Source organism: Oncorhynchus masou, chromosome 28 (assembly GCF_036934945.1).
Source record: "Oncorhynchus masou masou isolate Uvic2021 chromosome 28, UVic_Omas_1.1, whole genome shotgun sequence".
NCBI lineage: Eukaryota > Metazoa > Chordata > Actinopteri > Salmoniformes > Salmonidae > Oncorhynchus > Oncorhynchus masou.
In genome coordinates this window covers 29,352,122-29,375,442 of record NC_088239.1, presented here as the reverse complement: position 1 = coordinate 29,375,442, position 23,321 = coordinate 29,352,122, and the positions used below count along the sequence as shown (strand labels likewise).

The 23,321-nt window shown below is 42.6% G+C and overlaps 1 protein-coding gene across 12 annotated transcripts in view; it reads left to right on the top strand.

Annotated features, from left to right (window-relative positions):
- Positions 1-23,321, top strand: part of si:ch211-285f17.1 (sickle tail protein homolog) — a 235,068-nt gene that overhangs the window by 191,378 nt on the left and 20,369 nt on the right. For 11 of the 12 annotated variants that reach the window (XM_064941866.1, XM_064941864.1, XM_064941863.1 and 8 more), the window contains 3 exons: positions 3,157-3,355; positions 5,153-5,246; positions 19,602-20,395. In XM_064941866.1, the coding sequence (XP_064797938.1) occupies positions 3,157-3,355; positions 5,153-5,246; positions 19,602-20,395 (1,087 nt within the window). Of the gene's footprint in view, positions 1-48; positions 124-3,156; positions 3,356-5,152; positions 5,247-19,601; positions 20,396-23,321 lie in introns of those variants that run through there. The other variant, XM_064941870.1, reaches the window with a different exon arrangement.

The following is a 23,321-nucleotide window of genomic DNA, read 5'->3' as shown; positions in this document are numbered from 1 at the left end:
CCCCAGAGACATCTGGTCTTCCTTAAGAGCCCTGTGCCAGTAGAAGTAGTGCCTTCAGTCAGAAGACTCCTTAACACAAGACTGGAGTTGCAGTAGCGGACATCTTGAAATGACTCTATTCAAGTGAGTTTCTCTATTCTCTCTATGCTGCTTATAGCTGATGTGTAGTAGTGCTACAAAATATTTATACTACAGTACTGTGGTAGTTGTTTTGGGAGATCTGTTATTTCTTTATTGCTGTACTGTGTTTTATATTGTGGAAGAGAGGGAAATAAAGAACTCTATTTATGCTGCATTTGAAATTAACGTAATTGAAGGTGATTGGGTTCCATTTGGAGATGCATAAGAGCAGAGTCTGGAATAGGATCTGACTGTCATAAAACCTTGCAGCAAGCCCTGGAAACCAAGTTTCGTCCCAAATGTCACCCTGTTCCCTTTATAGTGCACTACTTTTGACCAAGGCCCACAGGTCTCTGGTCAAATGTAGTGCACTGTATCGGGAACAGGGTGCCATTTGGGATGTAGACAAAGTATGTTCTCCCCTGACCATTTGCTGTGCAGCCACGCCATTTGGTTCTGATTTAGAGAGTGAAACCAGACAATCAGCGGCCACATACAGTCCTGCAATCCAACTCTGCGCTAGAATTTAGCCATCCAAAGTCTCAGGAGCTAATTAAAGTTTGGTTTTGAGGGAATTTTCCATTGCATGTATAATAGAATATGAAGCCAAGCGTGTGTTCCAAATTACACCCTATTCCTTATATAGTCACTATGGGCGCTGGCTTCAGCCACAGACCTCGGCACACATGTATGACAGAGTCGGCATGGGTTCGAATACTTCCCTTCGACTCGTCCTATTCTTTCTAACACTTTACTATCTCGTCATTCAAGCTCAAAAAGGACTGGGAATGCCCCGCTCCTTTAAAAAAAAGTGTCTTTTTTTTGTGTGTGTGGGACGCACAACCAGTCATTGAATAACACACGTCGTATTAGGAGGGTCTGCGTGGTCCTTCATCTGACAATACACAAAGGAGCAGCGAGTTAGATGGCAAACGGACGTTTCCTAGTCGAGCCGTAGATGTATGTGCCGTAGAATGGCTCAGCACTTTTTATGTCCTGGATTTGTCCCTCCCTCTCTTTTTAAAAGAGCCTGTAGGATCTTGTGTTACATTTCTGGAAACGTGTAGCAGTTTTTACTGCTCCGCTCCTTTTCTGGAGCCACTCCGTGTTAGGAAAAGCTCCTCTCTATCAGCACACTGCATAGTGACTGATCCTAAATGACACACAATGTGTACTGTATGCACTCTGTTGCACTCTGTATGCACTCTGATTTCAGTGATTTATAAGCTGCGTATCTGTTATAATACGTGAGATGACGAGGCTTCGACTAGAAAACAATATACAAAGTCAAGCTCACTGGCTTCTTTATTTGCACTGTCCTATATGGACTTATAACGCCTTTCAAGCCGTCAAGCTAAAAGTCTTTTGAAAATGTATGTTTTTGTCTGTGGGCACGGGGTGTGTTGTTTGTGAGTGTGTAATGTATTTCGTATGCTTTGGTGGAGTGCAGTACAGAAGCCGCGCCCAGAGTTCAGGAGTTCAGTGTCTTGTCTGTTCGATGCTTTGCTAATGGCCGCCCTTCCCACCCACGACACCCAGCCACATCCCTCTTCCTTCTCCATCCCACATCAACCTCACCCTCATACAACCCACATGACTTACAAACTGCTAAAGCACACGTGCTGCATGCATCCTCCGACATGCACACATACACACCCATGCTTATAGTTTTATGGGTCTTTAACTTTCTCACCATTATCTAAATGCTCATTGTAAATGCAATAAAGATATTGTAGTTACTCATTGTAAATATAGTAAAGATATTGTAGTTATTTATTGTAAACATAGTAAAGATATTGTAGTTATTCATTGTAAATATAGTAAAGATATTGTAGTTATTCATTGTAAATACAGTAAAGATATTAAAGTTACTCATTGTAAATACAGTAAAGATATTATAGTTACTCATTGTAAATACAGTAAAATATTGTAGTTACTCATTGTAAATACAGCAAATATATTGTAGTTACTCATTGTAAATACAGTAAAGATGTTATAGTTACTCATTGTAAATACAGTAAAGATATTGTAGTTACTCATTGTAAATACAGTAAAGATATTATAGTTACTCATTGTAAATACAGTAAAGATATTGTAGTTACTCATTGTAAATACAGTAAAGATATTGTAGTTACTCATTGTAAATACAGTAAAGATATTGTAGTTACTCCTTGTAAATACAGTAAAGTTATTGTAGTTACTCATTGTAAATACAGTAAAGATATTATAGTTACTCATTGTAAAGATATTATAGTTACTCATTGTAAATACAGTAAAGGTATTATAGTTACTCATTGTAAATACAGTAAAGGTATTATAGTTACTCATTGTAAATACAGTAAAGATATTGTAGTTACTCATTGTAAATACAGCAATGATATTGTAGTTACTCATTGTAAATATAGTAAAGATATTATAGTTATTCATTGTAAATATAGTAAAGATATTGTAGTTATTCATTGTAAATATAGTAAAGATATTATAGTTTTTTATTGTAAATACAGTAAAGATATTATAGTTACTCATTGTAAATACAGTAAAGATATTGTAGTTACTCATTGTAAATACAGTAAAAATATTATAGTTACTCATTGTAAATACAGTAAAGATATTGTAGTTACTCCTTGTAAATACAGTAAAGATATTGTAGTTACTTATTGTAAATACAGTAAAGATATTGTAGGTACTCATTGTAAATACAGTAAAGATATTGTAGTTACTCATTGTAAATACAGTAAAGGTAGTGTTTGTGGTGTATGTCGGACTGCACATAATAGGACAGGACTGCACCCGAGTTAGGTGGGCCACAGTACAGAAAGACAAGCACCATAGCACATAAATACACTGTGCGTCCCAAATGGCACTCTATTCACTATAATTATAGGCCTAAGGGGGATAGGGTGCCATTTGGGACAAAGTCATTGACACAACACTGGTGTGACACCTCTGTATCTACATGGTTAAGAGTCACCAGATCATTATCAACCAATCAGTAACCCTCCATTAACCCCCTTTCCTTCCCTGTCTTCTCCCCAGGCGTGCTGTACCTGCAGTACGGAGACGAGACCAAGCAGATCCGGATGCCCAATGAGATCACCAGTGGAGACACCATCAGGGCTCTGTTTGTGAGTGCCTTTCCCCAGCAGCTCACCATGAAGATGCTGGAGTCTCCCAGTGTGGCTGTCTATGTCAAAGACGACATGAGGAACATGTACTACGAGCTCACCGACGTCAGGTAAATGGGTGTGTGTTTTTTTTGTTGTCCAGTACCTTTGTGTGTGTGGGTGTTTCATCTCTATTTTCCCAGACTGGGTTATAGAGTAGGTTATTTGGGGGTTGCTTCCCAATGTGTCGTCTCAGTCTCACCCGTGTAAGATCCTCAGAGCTACCCAGCAGCCTTCCTCTCTCCCTTCTTTAAGTACTTCCTGTCTAATGTGCTATCCCAGCACAGGAAGTGACCCGGGCTGCAAGCAGCCTGCGACAGATCCTCTTCCTCCACACTTTCCAGTCAACTCAATAGCTGTGTGGATGAAAGGGCTCAGGATGTGGTGCCCTACAGTAGTGGAAGAACCTTTAGTTCCACCACCAACAAAACAAACCCAAACAACACAGTGTGTGAGCCCCAATTGGTGCCCTATTCCCTATATAGTGCTCTACTTTTGACCAGAGCCTTATCGGTTTGCCTATGGGCCCTGGTCAAAAGTAGTGTACTACATAGAAAATAGGTTGCCATCTGGGTCGCAACCAGTCTCCGAGCCTCTTTTTCCTCTCATTCACACCCATGTGATGGTAGAAGAAAGTGGAAAGTTCAGCTGGGGCCGAATTCATTTGTTTTGACACGTTTCATCGCTGCTCAGTTGGCAGAACAAAAGGATCGGAAAATAACCTATAAACAGTCTTGTTTCTTCCAGAGCCTCAGATTTAAAGTGAGTGAGTGAGCTATAGCCAACTTGGCCACATTCTATGTGCGAGACTTAACGTCAGAAGAGTTGCAGGGTGTGTTAAGTGGTGGTGTCCCATGTGTTAAGCGGTGGTGTCTTCTCCTCTCTGTGCAGAAAGTGTGTACAGGCACGTGTACAGGCACATGTAGCTTTGTCATTAGCCTGGCCTTTTAAAAACACAATAAGTCGTCTTTGTTCTTTTGAGTTTTCCAGAGGGGTATGACTCATAAGACAACAATGACAAGGGTTTCTTGCCCTCACGGTCATGCCCACACACAGTCACATCACCAATCACCTTCACCCAGTTTGCCCACTTCCTGGTACATCATAAAATTCAACAATAGATATAAGTTACTGTTCAATACCCAGGGCAATGAATTGACAGTTCATACAGGACCTGTTTTTCCATTAAAAAAAATATATATTTATATTTCTGTAGAATACAAGCTTACTGCACACTGGGTGATTATACTCCATTTTGAACACAGGAGATTGGTGGCACCTTATTTGCGGAGGATGAGCTCATGGTAATGTCTGGAGCACAATCAGTAGCATGGTATCAAATACAAATAAATATGGTTTCCATGTGTTTGATGCCATTCCATTAGCTTCGTTCCAGCCATTATTATGAGCCCCCCCCTGTGATTTTGAAGGCTCAAAGTGAAGAAGAAAAAAACAACTATTCTGGCTCCATCTCTATCTGTAGTGTTCTGGCGGCGGTGTGTTGTGTACTTTGTGACGAGCTCTAACCTTTTTTTAAAATCAGGGCTGTAAAAGTTATCACGTGTTCATTCCTCGCCGGCTGCCTCAGTAGTAGACGGCACAGGAGCAATAATTGACACGGGAAAACAAAAGACCAGAAGACGAGACATCAGCTTTGTTGATTTATTTGAGGGATCCTTTTCACTGTAACACCACTGGACACTTTTTTTACGCAACACCAGGATGGCTCAGTACAGCAGACTGTGGACTGTGTATGACATAGCCATGTCAGAGCACACACCAACTTCTGGGTATAGGAGACCACTATCCAATAGTGATATATTCTGGCCTCCTCATTTTCCCTCTGGATGTCCCCCCCCCCCCCACAGGAATATCACGGATCACTCCTGCCTGAAGGTGTACCACAAGGACCCAGCACAGGCCTTCAGTCACGGCCCCAGACCCACCAACGTTGACACCAGGGTGAGTACTGACCCATCTGAGGAGCATCGAAACTGGGATACTGAACCAGGCGAGCCCCTGGTCTAACCTCGGGCTAGCAGGGCATCTGGAGGGTTTACAGCAGGTAGAACCAGCTCTATCCTGGACCCAAACTTACTGTAGGGTAAACATGTCAACATGACAGGGTGGTATGGTTCAGTCTTCCTTATCACATTCCTGTCTGGGCAAAGAAAGATAGAGAGTCTAATTAAGTCCACACCTACTGTGGTGCTTGTGTAAAAAAGGTACATTATTTATGACAGGTATTCTTATTTGCAGCATGCCAGCTTGTTCCCACAGAAACAGCTCCAGTAGGGAATATGCCAGTCTAGTTAGTCTAATGTACAAATAACACTGGCTATGGGGGCCCTACCCCTACCTCTACCCCTATCCTACCCTCTTCTCTCCTCTCTCTTAATAATCTGCTCTTCTTCTCCTAACCTCCTTCATTCACCCTCCTTCCCCTCATCCTCCCTCTATCCTCCCCTCCCTAAATTCCCTCCTGTCCTCCTTCTCATCCCACCCTCTCAGTGTCTGGGTAGCGGAATGCCTCCCCCCGCCCCCCGTCCCCCGTCTTCCTTAATCTGTTTATGGGGGTCTTCTGTTCTCCGTGCCTAATTTCGGGTGGGATCGAGGGAGCCTTGTGTGTGCCTTAGTGCAGCTCGCCGAAAGGAATTGAACTCCATTCACAGGGCTGTTCTTTTCTTCTCCAAATCTCCTGCTAATCTCCCACAAGGCTGCTGCCTCCTCCTGTTGGCTTCCTGCTGATGTAGCGGAACTAAAGCGCAAAGACCTCATTCCTTGTGTGTTCCGCCCCAAATCCTTTCTGGCCAACTGACCCCCGTCCTCCCTAATCCTCTCCGATGTTTTATCGATCTAGCTGAGAGAAGTCTCCATGTGAGCTATATATCTTTTTACCACCTGAGGACCATTTCCAAGGTGAGACTCATCCATGCTTTTATTACAAGTAGGCTTGACTACTGTAATGCTCTCCTGTCTGGTCTACCCAAGAAAGCCATTGGTCAACTGCAAAACAAACAGAATGCTGCAGCATGGGTACTGACCAAGACCAGGCGGAGAGCATATATTATACCGGTTTTAATGTCTCTGCACTGGCTGCCTGTGAGTTTTAGAATACATTAAGATTATTCTATTGGTTTTTAAATCAATCCATGATTGTGCAGCCCAATTCATGTCAGACTTGAATTCATGTACCCAGTCGGTCCCTCAGGTCCTCTGGCCTTTTAACTGTCCCAAAGCCAAGGACCAAGAGGCATGGAGAGGCAGCCTTTAGTTACTATGACCCCTGCCTCTGGAATAGCCTGCCAGAGAACCTGCTGGGGGCCAGAACTGTGGACATTTTTAAAAAGAGATCTTAATCACACACCTTTTCTAGCTTTGCCTTTCCTTAGGGTGCTTTTTATCCTCTTATGTTTGTTGTGTAGTAAATACTTCAGTTTTTTATTTTCATTGTTTTTTTTACCCCCCCCCCCCCCTGTGAAGCACATTGTGTTTCATTCCACATCTGAAATGTGCTGTATAAGTACAGCTCGATTTGATTTGATGTGGATTGCCATGCAGCACAGTGTGCAACACTCACGTGTGCACACGTACACACACACGCGCGCGCACACAATAATACTATTATTGCAGTTGTCACAATGACTTTTTTTCAATGAGCCCCAGTGTCATGCATTGTGTCTTTCTAGAGAGATGGTAGCTTTGCTTTATGGGAAGTTGAATGTGGGTTCAGATTCCACCGTGTTTGACTATAGTACTGGACATCAGTGATAAAGAAAGTTATATTTGAGTCTACTTTTAATTGATTCTCTCACTTATTTATGAATACCTATGAATACACTGCATAGTATTTTATTGAAATGACTGGAACACATGGGAAACAAAGGAGAAGCCACTATTACTAAAGCAACTACTGCATGCGTGGCATAAAACTCAAGTTGATTGTTTAACACGGAGTAGACATATTTTATGAGCTGTGGTATGAAACGTGAACACACACACACACACACACACACACACACACAGATACGTAACATTACGCAACCCAGATCAAATGCGCTGTCTTATCAGCTTTACACTCAGAAGCAATTTACACACACTCTTTTGCATTAGGCTACCAGACGACTCCAGGAGACCTACGGCGTATTTCTTTTTTACACACACACATGCACCCACACGCACACACACACACACACCAAGTTTGAGTTTCTTTGTTCTGGTCAGGCACTGCTGTATGATTTAGATGAAGTTGCATGTCTCTTTAAAGGCCAGGGTAACTTCTTTCGTTGTTTTTTTGAATCACAGATGACCTTTTTTAAACACAGGCCATATAGGCTATGGACTTTGATCTCATCAGAGCCAGCCAATATTGACAAAGGCAATCTGGGATTCAAAAAGCAACAAAGCGGTTCTATTCTTCAAGAATCAATGGCTTTATTTAAAAGTAAAAAAAAAACGGATGTACCAATCACAGATTGCCTCATTTAAGGACCTACTCGTGAAGTGATACAGCTGTAATTGTGTATAATATTGTGAAAACGAATGTGGATTTGTAGTGGCTGGTCTGCAAATACTTTCTCTGCTTAATTTGACAAATTAATCAAATTAGATCCAGGAAAATGTTTTGCTGTGATATATAATGACAGACAATTGTTTTTATGCAATTGAGATCTATGGGCATTGTTTTTCGCACACACACACACTCACTCATCGGTTTCCAACACACACGAGCGCACCACCCCCCAGCAGGTTCAAATAATAATAATCAAAGTGGTTGTAGAGGGTACAACAGGTCAGCACCTCAGGAGGAGATGTCAGTTGGCTCTTCAGAACCGAGCATTCAGAGTTAGGGACTGCAGGTGCGGTAGAGAGAGAAAGTTGAAAACAGCAGGTCCGGGACAAGGTAGCACGTCCGGTGAGCAGGTCAGGGTTCCATAGCCACAGGCAGAACAGTTGAAACTGGAGCAGCAGCACGACCAGGTGGACTGGGGACAGCAAGGAGTCATCAGGCCAGGTAGCCCTGAGGCATGATCCCAGGGTTTAGGTCCTCCGGGAGGGGAGGGAGAGGGAGAGGGAGCGAGAGAGAATTAGAGGGAGCATACTTACATTTACACAGGACACCGGATAAGACAGGATAAATACTCCAGATATAACAGACTGACCCTAGGCCCCTGACACATAAACTATTGCAGCAGAAATACAGACCATATGAGTTAGAGTATGGACTTTACTCTCATCGAGTCAATATGACACTGGGCAATCTGGGATTCAAACAGCAACCAATATTTTTCAAGAATGAATGGCTTTATTTAAAAGTCAAAACATTGATGTACAGTTGAAGTCGGAAGTTTACATACACCTTAGCCAAATACATTTAAACTCAGTTTTTCCACCATTCCTGACATTTCCTGACATCCTCAAGTCCCTTTCTTAGGTGAGTTAGGATCACCACTTTATTTTAAGAATGTGAAGTCAGAATAATAGTTGAGAGAATGATTTATTTCAGCTTTTATTTCTTTCATCACATTCCCAGTGGGTCAGAAGTTTACATACACTCAATTAGTATTTGGTAGCATCGCCTTTAAATAGTTTAACTTGGGACAAATGTTTCAGGTAGCCTTCCACAAGCTTCCCACAATAAGTTGGGTGAATTTTGGCCCATTCCTCCTGACAGAGCTGGTGTAACTGAGTCAGGTTTGTAGGCCTCCTTGCTCACACATGCTTTTTCACTTCTGCCCACAAATGTTCTATAGAATTGAGGTCAGGGCTTTATGATGGCCACTCCAATACCTTGGCTTTGTTGTCCTTAAGCCATTTTGCCACAACTTTGGAAGTATGCTTGGGATAATTGTCCATTTAGAAGACCCATTTGCAACCAAGCTTTAACTTCCTGACTGATGTCTTGAGTTGTCGCTTCAATATATCCACATAATTATCCCTCTTATGATGCCGTGAAGTGCACCAGTCCCCCCTGCAGCAAAGCACCCCCACGACATGATGCTGCCACCCCCGTGCTTCACGGTTGGGATGGTGTTCTTCGGCTTGCTAGCCTCCACTTTTTTCCTCCAAACATAACGATGGTCATTATGGCCAAACAGTTCTATTTTTGTTTCATTAGACCAGAGGATATTTCTCCAAAAAGTACGATCTTTGTCCCCATGTGCAGTTGCAAACCATAGTCTGGCTTTTTTTATGGCAGTTTTGGAGCAGTGCCTTCTTCCTGCTGAGCGGCCTTTCAGGTTATGTTGATATAGGACTTGTTTTACTGTGGATATAGATACTTTTGTACCTGTTTCCTCCAGCATCTTCACAAGGTCGTTTGCCTTTGTTCTGGGATTGATTTGCACTTTTCGCACCAAAGTACATTCATCTCTAGGATGAATACCGCTCCTTCCTGAGTGGTATGGTGGCTGCATGGTCCCATGGTGTTTATACTTGCGTACTATTGTTTTTACAGAATAACATGGTACCTTCAGACATTTGGAAATTACTCCCAAGGATGAACCAGACTTGTGGAGGTCTACAGTTGTTTTTCCTGAGGTCTTGGCTGATTTCTTTTGATTTTCCCATGATGTCAAGCAAAGAGGCACTGAGTTTGAAGGTAGGCCTTGAAATACATCCACAGGTACACCTCCAATTGACTCAAATTATGTCAATTAGCCTATCAGAAGCTTCTAAAACCATGATATCATTTTCTAAAGCTTTTTAAAGACACAGTCAACTTAGTGTATGTAAACTTCTGACCCACTGGAATTGTGATACAGTGAATTATAAGTGAAATAATCTGTAAACAATTGTTGGAAAAAGTACTTGTACAAAGTAGATGTCCTAACCGACTTGCCAAAACTATAGTTTGTTAAACAAGAAATTTGTGGAGTGGTTGAAAATCGAGTTCTAATGACTCCAACCTAAGTGTATGTAAACTTCCGACTTCAACTGTACCAATCACAGATTGCCTCATTGAAGGACCTGCCCATGACGTTATACAGCTATAATTGTGTATAGTATTCTGAAAACTAAAGTGGATTTGAAGTCGCTGGTCTCCAAATAGTTTCTCTGTTTGAATTTGACAAATTAAACAAATTAGTCCATTCATTTTTTGGGGGGGCTATGATATGCAAATGAGCCATAATAGCTTATGGCAGGTTTGCCTTTAAATAAGGACCGGGGAAAGTCATATACACACTTTAATGCTGAAGTGTCCACACACACACACACAAAGAAAATTTGCGATCATAATTTTTACACCCACAGTGTTAAATTGAACAGTTTCTTAGTAATTATATGTGATTTACTGAAATAGTGTTAAACTAACACTTTTCAAAGTATTGATAAACTAACACCCCGAGAGTGTTGGGTGCCTAACACAATGGGTGTTACATATTCAGACTTAAATGAACACTTTATTAAAGCTGATGCTCTTACACTTTCTCAGGCTTAGGGAATTAACACCTGTTGTGTTACCGTAACACATTTTTGGGTGATGTTTTAACACTGTAGGGTGTAAAGCCTTACTGTATTTGCATATGTATTTCACATGGTGCCATTCAAGTGAATTTTAGAGGTACCATGCCTGTGTTTCGATGGCTGTCAGTGAGTGTATAAGTGAATATTTTATCATAAAAGTAACACTGATGACAATAGATAACTTGTTTTTTACAATGTCATACTTCGAAAGTCTAGTTTTACCCTAACACACTGGTCTGAAACTCCTGGTTTGCAGGCCACATCGGCAAGTCAAAAAATGCTGGCTTACAAAGTGTTATATTATTTCTATTGGAGCTAGGATAGCCAACGATTGAAACTTTTTAAATCACCCACAATCTGCAGTTAGAATGACTGCCAAGGTAGGGAATATTCTTATTCAATGAGGTTTAACGGCTGTTGGCATCCAATAAATGTTGCATTATCGCAACCTACTAGACTGAAGTATAAGTCCCTTATACTTTGCTTAAAATATATATTTTTTAAATGAATCAACAAATGCCCTGCCATCTAACCCTACACTAAAAAAATACACAAAAAAACCCACCACCCTACTATTTAAATCTATTTAGTCCTACTTCGGGCCATCAGCCTGAAAGGATGGGACAACACCACTTAACAAACCCTGTAACTCTTCTGACGTCAAGTCTCGCACACTCAAAAACCTCTCTGCAGCTGCTACCACAATTTCTGCGACTGACCTTCCATCCCTGCAGTACAGTTGATAAACATTGCTATAAATGCATATAATCCAATCTTACTGAAACACCACTTGTTGGTTTATCACTCACACCACTCCTCTCAGGATCCCTCCCATTTGAACCCTCTTCCTCTACTTTCTTCACTGCCTCAGCATATGACAACTTCTGCACTACTCTAACCCTAGAATCCTCAACCTGCCTCTCTCGCACATTTCTGATCCCCAGACCCATGGGCACCCCTACAATTGACACATACCACTACTTTCCCCAATGCTACACATTCCTTTGTCTCATGCACACCTAGGAACCTCCCTCCTACACACTGCTGACACATTCCAATAAGCTTGACACCTGAAACAACGTAATGCATTCGGCACAAAAACGTATATCCTAACATCACTTTCTCTTTCACCACTCACGCCGCCCAAACGACGAGCATCACAAACACCGGGAATTTTCCGCTTGCTTCAGTTGGTCAACTTTCACATTTACCGCTACCCCAGTAATCACTCCTTTCAATGGCGCCCTTTTCTTGAGGGCAAAACAATTCCCATCTCTTGCCCCCATTCGTTTAACGCGGAGTGCCTGCTCCCTCTGACTAGAAACAAACAATTATCACAAGACCACTTCTGGTTACCTTCACTGATTCCACAGCACCCAACTCTGTTGTCACCCACCGTGAATCCACAAATGGATCAGTCAAAAGGCAAGGGTCCACTTTTTCCAAAAACTTCACTCCTACTGTCCAACTCATCTTTATCCTGACCCTCAGTGCAGGCCTTGGTGTTCGAGAACTTCACCACACCTACCACCTCCGATACTTCACCCTCATTCACTTCCATTTCTCCTTCTGCCTTCGATCCGGCGCACAGCTCACTCTGCTTACACTTTCTACCATTCTTCTTCAACATGCCATCTCCCTTTTTTCTGCCATTTTAACCCGACTCAAGCTCACCCTCTTCCTCTCTCTCTCTCTTAGACCTCCTCTGCCTCTCTCCATGTCTCTGTATTGCAAGTATACTTAAGTGTACTTACGTCTTCTTATGACAATACTGCACTTCTCCAGACATACATTTTGTTGTAGACCTCTCAAGGGACGCTATTTAACCGGCTGTCACAATCTTCGTACAATCAGCCGAACCCTGTGGGGATGTAGTGCTCAACAGTGCATCCCACTTGTAAAGCAGCTGCTTGGTCTTGATGTTCTTCTATACCCAATAGCTGCAGCAACGTTTTTCCATTTCAAACAAACGTGCTTCGGTCCACCGTCTTGTTTCCTCTTCCAGGGACCACATAGAGAAGATTGATAAAGAGACTACCTAAACCATCTAAACTGGGATAACCATCTCAATAACGGGTGAAATAAGTCCAACCGCTTACAGATTGGATTAGTTTAGAAAAATGTAGGTTGTTTATCTTTGCGTCGTATAAGTTCAATTAATCAATCAATGTCTATTTAGTAACATAGATATTAAAACAAACTATTCTAAAAAAAAGCACCCTGCAACAAAGCATGCAGGTAAAGATGATAAAGAGGCCCCTCCCATGTCTTTTCACTCAGAGTTTTAATTAACTTTTTTTTCATATTTATTTAACTAGGCAAGTCAGTTTAGAACAAATTCTTATTTACAATGACAGCCTAGGAACAGTGGGTTAGCTGCCTTGTTCAGGAGCAGAATGACAGATTTTTACCTTGTCAGCTCAGGGATTCGATCAAGCAACCTTTCAGTCACTAGTCCAACACTCTAACCACTAGGCTACCTGCCCTGCCGCCCCAGAGTTAATGGAAATTAACTCAACACAATCGTGTAACAACACCACCACCTAGTTAACACTTCATTTATTCACCGAAGATGACGTCAAGTTCAATCCCTCCAGAAAACAACACTCAGATATGACTCACAACACTTTTTACCTCAACGCCGAGATTTTAACACCCTCAAATGTGTGCATGCACGCACACACAAACACACACAAGTGGCTTTATTCTTGACAGATGTGAAGCTGAGAGTGCAGATGTTTTCTAAAACATGTTTCGAGACAAATCCGCCTTTCTGATGCCTCCTTGTGTTAGCCGGCTCTCTTAATTGCAAAGCCAAACACTGGCATTCTCGGGAAAAGAGCAAATACAAATAACCAAAAAGCAAATAATAACCAAATGAGGCCTGCACCTGTTTAAACGCAGCGTTTGGAGTGGTGGAACCCTGCTGCACGTCTCAGTACGGCTATCCATTGTCCCGTCTTCTCTAAGAAATCAGTGAGATCGTATTTCTGCTATTGGTCTCCATTTGTTTTGTTTTCCTCTAAGAGATTGTTTCCAGATGTGTTGGGGGTTAACTGGATTAGTGGGGTTATTTAAGTTAGCGGTAGCCATGCTCACTCATATGGTGACTACATGTGTGCAACGATAATTAGTACACTGTAAAGGGGTTACCGTGAATTTTACAGTGGCTTTACAGGCACCTCAGTGGCAAGAAAGATTGTGTATTTCAGTGATTGTGTATTACAGTACACTGTAAAAATAAATGTGGTATTGAAGTTACTACAGTGTAATGACACACAGTACAATACTGTAAAATGTACTGTATTATACTGTAAAAAAAAAAAAAGTGTATGCTACCGTAATCGGTGTGAATGAATGAATGAATTGATAGGTGGGGATTGTATTTCACTGTGATATAAAGGGATTGGTGCAAGCAGGATGGCTGCTAGGTAAAGTGTTTACAAACGTTACAGAAGGTTAATGAATAGTTGGTGTTTCATATCACCTGCACTTCTACAGGCCTTAACAAAGGCTTCCAAACTGGCAGTGACTACAAGGCAAAAACAGACATGGCTAAATTCTCCACCAGTTAAGACTTGCTGCCGTTCCAGTCTGTTCCCTATATACATTTCAAATTGATGGGATACTATAACCACAGAGGAGTTCAATTGGTGCAGCGTTCTCACTCACAGGTGCAACAAATATAGCCTCTTTCAAGGGACACCTCAAAATATGTTAATGAGACAGAAACAACAATAACATGCACCACTGGTGGTTAAAAGGTTTTTGGCGCAAAAAAAAAATGTAATGTATTCTGTGGGATGGAATTACAGTACCACCCACATCTTCCCACAATGCACCATCATTTACAGTATGCTGGAGTATAATACAAAAAAATAACTGTATAATTTACAGTTTTCTGTCACAGGATGCTTCATTTACATCAGGGAATTGTAAGAGGTGACTGGAATAAAACACTTCCACAGTACATAAGTAGCCTATTAAATAGGCATCGCCATTTTATTCTAGTCCAAAAAAATCCTATGTTGTTTGTAATGTTCTTACCAGACTCAGAAAGGTAATCTATCTAGTGTCATTATCAGAATACAGGGTAGGTATTAAAGTGTCCCTAGGTGTGCGTTATAATAGGTCAGAGCTGGGCAATGAGAAGGGCTGCTTGTATAGGTGGTAACTCCATCCCTTCTAGTTCAATAACTCAGTAGGAAGTCCCCCCAAAATAGGACACCTTTCCATTTCAGTACTTTCATGTCTTCATAGCTGGACATTGAGGAAGATGACAACATCATGGTGAGAAGGGTAATAATCTTCACATTGCTAGCCTCAAACAATTAATCCTCCTTCCTGCTTCTAGGTGTAACAAACAAGCCATTGTTCACTTCAGGTTATGAGTCATAGGTTACATCTGTAGAAACCAAAAACTAAATCTAGAAGGGGAATTCTTAAGATTCTAACATTCTCCACAAGGCTTATCAACGAGCTTGCATTAAGAAAAATCCAGTATACTGTATAAGATACATAAATCATGTTTAATGTTCCAGAAATTATTAAGTGTTTACTGAATGGTTCATTCGAGAAGTGAACAGCAATGAGCAGCATAATAGGGAGGGTGTGACGTCTGATGTGTTGTGTGAGAGGTGAAAGGGGACAAAAGCTAAAAGCCTGAACAAAGACTCAAGACTGGGCTGGATCCGCAGCTAACAAAGACAAACTCGCTCATTGGCTGATAAGTGAAAACACACCGTCTTTATTTGTATATTGTTCAAGAAAAATCTGTCTGGGAATATTCTATTCGAAGGCTATGGAACAACGTGTAATGGAGATTAATGGAAAGCGCAAGCTACTGAGTTCAAACACCTCGGTGTCAAAGTCAAATGTTTTCACGCGTCTCCTCTCTTGGAAATGCTCGATGTTGAAACGGTTTCTCTGATGGTTTTATAGGATTATTCTTTCCTTTGCCAAGGTGGACAAAGTACTACATACTTCGCCCTAACAAAGAAAAGGCCCCAAGTAGTTGTATGAGGTCAAGCACAGCTGTTCTATGCAGTCTGTGGTGGCTTGCCAATTGTACCTGAAGTAAGCAATTCCTTTCACCCTCTTGCAAGACCACTTTGCGTATATCATCACCTTACAAGGCAGCAGTTCCAGGTTTGTCCGCAGACATATAAAACATTGACTTTAAAAAAAATATAAAAAATAAACCCATCCGAAGATGGCGACGAACAAGCAGTGAAATTGGGAACATTTGGTTTGAGTTTGGCTCATGTGGACTTTTTAAAGAACTCAATCTACTGTATTTCTTTCCACCGACTCCTTAAGGTTCTCATTAGAAGGACAGCAGGTCTGGGAGAGTCTCAGATAGTCCGCTCAATCTAGTTTCATATGGGTACTACACCAGGCTATTAGAGTCCGGCACCGGGCCAGATACACACCCGCGGGAATCAGGATTGGCTGAACATGAAAGAGTTCTGATGGAGAACTAGTGAGACATGTTGTATCTCTATTGGTCTCCACTGGAGTCCTTGGGTGAGCAAATAGGGCTATTCATTGTTATGATGACATTTCATGGGCAATATCTCTCTCTCTCTCTCTCTCTCTCTTATACAATGACTACCAGCTTGGCAAAGGCACATTTAAACTGCCTGACTTCAGAGAGAACTCTTGGTGGTCAGACGTAGGGCATCAAACAGTCGCCAGATGAGGTCGTCTGAATGGTGGGTTTAGTGTTTAATCAAAGAGAGCAGGGAGATGAGTGGATTATTCAAGTATGAACAACAAAACACGCAGAGAGAGATCACAATAGTAGTCAAGTCAAAGAAAGTCACTGTATACAAAACAGCTCCAACAGCCATCATTTTGGCCATGTGTATGTATTAGTTCTGTACAGTAACCCCAGGCTCCTGTAACGGAAACATCAAGTATGTATGTAGAGTATGTGGAAGCATTGTGTTGATTCAGATCAGATAATTGGATTGATGTTAGACTATTCATTTGCCTCCAAAGCAGGTGGCCGGCCACCAGAGACACTAAACCACAGCAGTAGTAGTGCATCCTGAAGAAATTAACTCTCTCTCACAACGCTGACCTGTACATTCCTCTGTGTAAAGCTTCACACATACTCTCTGCCCACTTTTAACTCCATAAATCAGAGAGCTGCTTCAGTCATGCCTTTCCTTTAACTTCGCTGTAGCTGAATGAAGTTAGTTTCAAAATCCACAGGTACTCTGGGGTCCTTCATGGGTGGTCATTGCAGGCCAAGCTGCCTGTTTAAAAAAGCTGTGCCAGACAACGGAACCTGTTGTTAATTTACCAGCTACTTCTTTCCTGCCTGTACGCACATAGTTGAAATCCTTCTCTCTCAGTGTTTTCACATGTGGGCTGTTTTTAAAGACACACTGTTATCAGCAACCAGGGGCAATTGAGCTCACAAGCTTGCATGAACCTTAAAGAAACACTCAAAGTAATCTCCTAGCTTAAAAGAAATGGGAATATGCTGCCAAAACCTTATCTTATCCCAAAATCTTGTTTTCATGTAAAATCTTATTTTAGAAGCCTGGGGGTATAGTCTATGTGGGGTGTCTGTGAAATTCTAGTAAAATATTGATAGGGGGGAAAGTATCCCTGTGGCCTTAACAGAATTTAAGATCAACTGTTTTTCTCACCCTGAGAATGTGCTGATGAGATATTATTTTCTCTAAACATATGGTAATGGTAATGCCTGTCAACTAGTGCTGAGCGATTAATCAACATTTGTTTGTTTTTTTGGGGGGGTGGGGGTTATTAAACAACTAATTGAGAAACGTCGGTTAAATTACTTGAATTCCATTTCGTAAAAAAAAAATGTTGCGCCCAACGTGCATAGTTGATTTGAGAATTCAAGTCAACTATGCAGGACGCTGGGCCGAAGGGAGTTGTAGTTTTCATTAAGCAAAATATTCAACCTAATTCAGGTCAGAACCGTGGTAATTAACTACAATGACAATAATGCATTGCGCCTGTGTTTTCTGGCTCGGTCAGAGACAGATCAGAGTGGAACGAGCATAGTGAGAGGTTTAAATCTCGCCAAAATCTGTCCAAAATAAACCCAATGTGTTTATATGGGTTTATTTTGGACCTAAATTTACTGTCTGCCTTCCCGCCTTTGGGACAATGACTTCCATTGTTAAGGCGGAGACGTGCATATACGCCTGCGACGTTAGGTTAGATTCACATAGACCGCATGAGGGAGGAATCTACGTAAGACAATGACGAGAGGGACAGAGACAGTTTGTGAAAGTATGCCTTATTTACTTTGAGGAACAACTCTGCAGCATACTTAGGCAGGCTATATAGGATGACTAAAGACAGTACCTTATGGGTAGTCCGTAAAGTTAGATAGTCTGGCTGGCTGACTGCTACTGCCTGGAGCAGAGATTACTTGTAATGAAAAATAATAAAGTAATTAAATAAATATAATATACTCAACTGAAATATTGTATTATCTCATTGTAAATTCCTATTTTTCCATATATATTTACCCAATGTAGACCTGACAGACCATTAAATATTTTTTATGTTTTGGCAATTGAATGTTCACTATTTTTGGTTTTGTAATTTACATTAAAAAGCTTTAACATTATTGTAACGTGATTATTTTATAATGCATTTAAGGTTTAAAAAAATGATTGAGCCTAAACCAAACCCATTTTGAGTTATCCACAGCTCAGCCAGACAATTTATAAACTTAATCTCCCCTGGACAATAGTGTCTAGACATTATTTCCCAATGCTACTAGGCTAGCGTTTGGTTTGCAACAGCTGCCTGCGTTTCCGACCTGTGCGATAATGTTGCAGTGTTTTTCTACAACATGCCGTGCTTACAGAAAAAAACACATGATTTCACATGTGGCAAATCACGTGTAGTTTCATGTTATCACATGTTGCTTGTGATTTTGTGTTGGCTTTCGTTAGCTAGCTAGCAAAGGAGATGTAGCTTGCCTGCATGGCAACACTTTTCAAACTTTTGTAATGGACGACTAGCTCATTTCCCTAGCAACTTCAGAATCTCAGAACTAACAACTGGCCTTGACTACAGCGTTTGGTGGAAGGATGAAATAAAACAGATGTACTCATTAAAATAAAGTTTTTAATAAAAACATGTCATTCATATTTTATTTAAATATGATGATAACAGTTTTATATAATAGGCGGAATCTACCGCACACCCAGAGCTGATTTGTAAAGGTGCTGGAGGCAAAAGGCAGGCAGAACTGGAGAAACGGGAAAAAGTCTCTGCACACTTCCAGTCAGATGCAAATGTTTTTAATTTCGGTCAGTCGACCTCCATCAGAGCATATCTCCACAAACAAGAGTGGGACAGATAAGGCCACACAGTGAGCCAGAGGTAATTGCAGATATTGTAAATATAACACGCTCCACGTTGAGCCTTAGCACAGCCCCAGATGGGAGTTATTCACATGATAATCCCTGGTTTCTCATGCCTGATTTCATAAGAGAGTAATGGGGTGCATCCCAAATGGCACCCTATTCCCTACTTAGTGCACTACTTTTGACCAGAGCCTTATGGACATTTGTCAAAAGTAGTACACTACATGGGAAATAGGGTTTTATTTGGGATGCTGACATGGTGCGTGTCGGGAGGTGTCATGGCCGACTACCTGAGGGCTGTGACAACTGATGTGCCAAGGTGAAGTTTTCCCTAGGTACAGCTCTTGGATCAGTTTCCCCTCCCCCACTCCTAACCTTAACCATTAGTGGCGCAACTTCACCCTCCATTGACACGCTACTGTGTTTGGTAAACATGGTAGACTAATGTGTAAAGTAGTAATAACATGATTTTGGTTTCCTCCAGATGCACAGAGAGATGATGTATGCCAGCAGAGATGGGCAGCACCCCCCCAGACACCCACCTATGGGCCACCCTCCACACCACCCCATGCAGGGCTCCCTGTCCCCAACCACGGCCCACTCCGTGCCCCCCTCACCCTCCCGAATACCCTTCGGCCCACGCCCGGGGTCCATGCCCTGCAGCGCCACTATGCCCCGGGAACGCATATCTAACGCCACACCTCCCGTGCGCTCCGTGTCACCCTGCCCCAGCGCCATCCTGGAGAGGCGGGACGTCAAACCTGATGAGGACATGGGCGGTAAGAGTCACAGCCTGGTGAGAGGGGGAGAGGGGCTTTACGCTGACCCGTACCTTCTCCACGAGGGGAGGATGGGCCACGGCCCTGCCCATGGAGGGCACCCTCCTCCTGGGGACATGGTGGACCACGGCAGCCTGGCTGGCTACCACCGCGCCTCCATCCGCTCCACAGGCTCCTACAGCGGGCCCAGCCCCACCGAGGCCATGGAGCAACCCTCACTCTACCGCCAGAAGTCCAGGAAGTACGGAGACAGCCAGCTGCCCACGCTGGGCTCCAAGACCCCGCCCCCCTCCCCCCACAGGATGACAGAAGTGAGGATGATTGACATCCATGGGGCCACGCCTCCTCATGGCAGCATTCCCCTGGAGCGCTCCTCGCCTGTTCGCCAGGCCTTCAGGAAGGAGGAAGTGGTCAAAAGCAGGAGTAACATGGCATCTCCAGTTGTGCTGGACCTCCAGGGTCACGGCCCTATCCCTCCAGCCAACGACCCACAGACACGGTAAGGGGACCTGAGGCGGGACAGGTGGGGTAGTGTTTGGTGGGGGTCAGTGAAAGGGTATGATACTGCATGGGAGCATGGATGACCTAACACTGCATTCCTGCACCGTTCTAACTGTAACCGTGGGCTGCTCTGTGTTCATCTCAGCTCAGATTGTGTCTCATCATCACCACTGCAGGGCAGAGACATTGTGGTCTGCCCTGTCTCTCTCACACTCACTCACTCACCCACACACACACACACACACACACACACACACACACACACACACACACACACACACACACACACACACACACACACACACACACACACACACACTGTGTGTCTGGCCCATCCTGTCAAGGTCATCACATTTAGCAGAGTGGGCTATTATAACAGTGTGTTATTGTTATGTATTGTCTTGTCTTATTGTGTCTTTCAGCTACACCAGTTAGGTGTGTGTGTGACTAGCTCTATTTGTACGAGTAGCTTATTCCAGTCGAAGAGAGTTGGTGTACTCAGTGCCCCATAGTTGACAGAGCAAACCAAGCCACTGCAGTCATTGAATAGTGCCTCACTCCCCATATTCAGACTGTATATTATCATGTTATCTTGAGGTATTGTTGTTTTAATAACACACTGTCTGCAAGCCCGTGTAGATGATCTAAACCGGCCCTCCGACATTCATTACTGAGGCTAGTTCAACTAGGCTGGTTCTGGTTGCACTAAGAACAGAACACACAAACACAGGAGAGGGCATGAGGGACATACTCCAGCCATACAATCATATGTGGTTTCATTGGAATGCATTAGACCGGAGGGATAGGAGAGTGAGGGGGCCGAGGGGTCTGTGTGTTCACCGCTTAGGAAAACCAAAGAAAATATTGAACCAGGTTGGTTGGATAAGACCTGGGCTTTCTGAAACAGCCAAACCAAGGGGAACAGATCACAAGGACCACCTGCACGGTACAAACACCATGACGGCTACCGAATGGCACCCTGTTCCCTTTATAGTGCACTACTTTTGAGCAGAGCACCTATGTTCCCCATTTTAAATGGCCCAGGCGTATAGGAAAGAAAGGGGGAAAGGAGTTTTAGTGTGAAGGTACTTTACATATAAAACAAAAAGGGTATTTTAGGTAATTTACTTTATAACTACAGTGGCCTTCAAGCATGAGTTGTACTTACATGCACAAGGAGCATTCCATATACAGTACCAGTCAAAAGTTTGGACACACCTACTCATTCAAGGGGTTTTCTTTATTTTGACAATGTTCTCCATTGTAGAGTAATAGTGCAGACATCAAAACTATGAAATAACACATATGGAATCATGAAGTAACCAAAAAAGTGTTAAACAAATCAAAATATATTTTATATTTGAGATTCTTCAAATTAGCCTCCCTTTACCCCGATGACAGCTTTGCACACTCTTGGCATTCTCTCAACCACAAGGTAGTCACCTGGAATGCATTTCAATTAACAGGTGTGCCTTGTTAAAAGTTTGTGGAATTTTGTAATGATGCACTGAGAGTCGGGAAGCAAGTTCAGGGAGTGATTGTTTTAATAAATAAATGCAACTAAATACAAAACAATTAACACAAACAACGCACAGACATGACACTGGAACAGAATCAATAATGCCTCAGGAAAGGACCAAAGGGAGTGACACATATAGGGCAGGTAATCAAGGAGGTGATTGGAGTCCAGCTGAGTCAGATGACGCGCAGGTGCGTGTAACGATTGTCACGAACCTCACCGAGGATGGTGCCTCTTCCTTTTCGGGCGAGGCTCGGCGGTCGTCGTCGCCGGCCTATTAGCTGCCATCGATTCCCTTTCCGTTTGTTTTGGTTATTGGGTACACCTGTTTTGTATTAGGATTTTGTTTGTAGGTTATTTAAGGGCACTAGGCCCGCTGGGTATTTGTGCGGGCTTGTTCTTTGTTACTCTGTGTTGGATGGTGTTAAGTTTTGTTCATATCTTTATTTGCCGGACTATTTCTGTCCTATTGTTTGGACTGGCAACTTATACGCCCTGTGTGTTGGCGTAACCGTTTTTGTTGCGCTGAGGAATAAACTTGACCAAACGACTGAACCCTGCTCTCTGCGCCTGATTCCACCCACCACTCCTAGTTATCGTAACAACGATGGTGACAGGCATGTGTCATAACGAGCATCCGGATGATCTAGAGGCCTGAGAGGGAGCACACGTGACACATTTCTTTCCTTCTTAATGCGTTTGAGCCTATCAGTTGGGTTTTGACAAGGCAGGGGTGGTTTACAGAATGTTGCCCTGTTTGGTAAAAGACCAAGTCCATATTATGGCAAGAACAGCTCAAATAAGCAAAGAGAAACGACAGTCCATCATTATTTTTAGACATGAAGGTCAATCCGGAAAATGTCAAGAACTTTGAAAGTTTATTCAAGTGCAGTTGCAAATACCATCAAGCACCACGGTTGAGACTGGCTCTCATGAGGACCGTGACAAGGAAGACCCAGAGTTACCTCTGATGTAGAGGATAAGTTAATTAGAGTTAACTGCAATGGACATTAGACCGGTGAAAATCTGTCCTTTGATGAGTTCAAATTTGAGATTTTTGGTTCTAACCGCAGTGTCTTTGTGAGACGCAGAGTAGGTGAATGGATGATCTCCACGTGTGGTTCCCACCGTCAAGCATGGAGGAGGAGGTGTGGAGGTGTGGGGGTGCTTTGCTGGTGACACTGTTAGTGATTTATTTACAATTCAAGGCACACTTAACCAGCATGGCTACCACAGCATTCTGCAGCGATACACCATCCTATCTGGTTTGTGATTAGTGGGACTATAATTTGTTTTTCAACAGGACAATGACCCAAAACACCCCCAGGCTGTGTAAGGACTATTTGACCATGGAGAGTGATGAGTGCTCCATCAGATGACCTGGCCTCCACAATCACCTGACCTC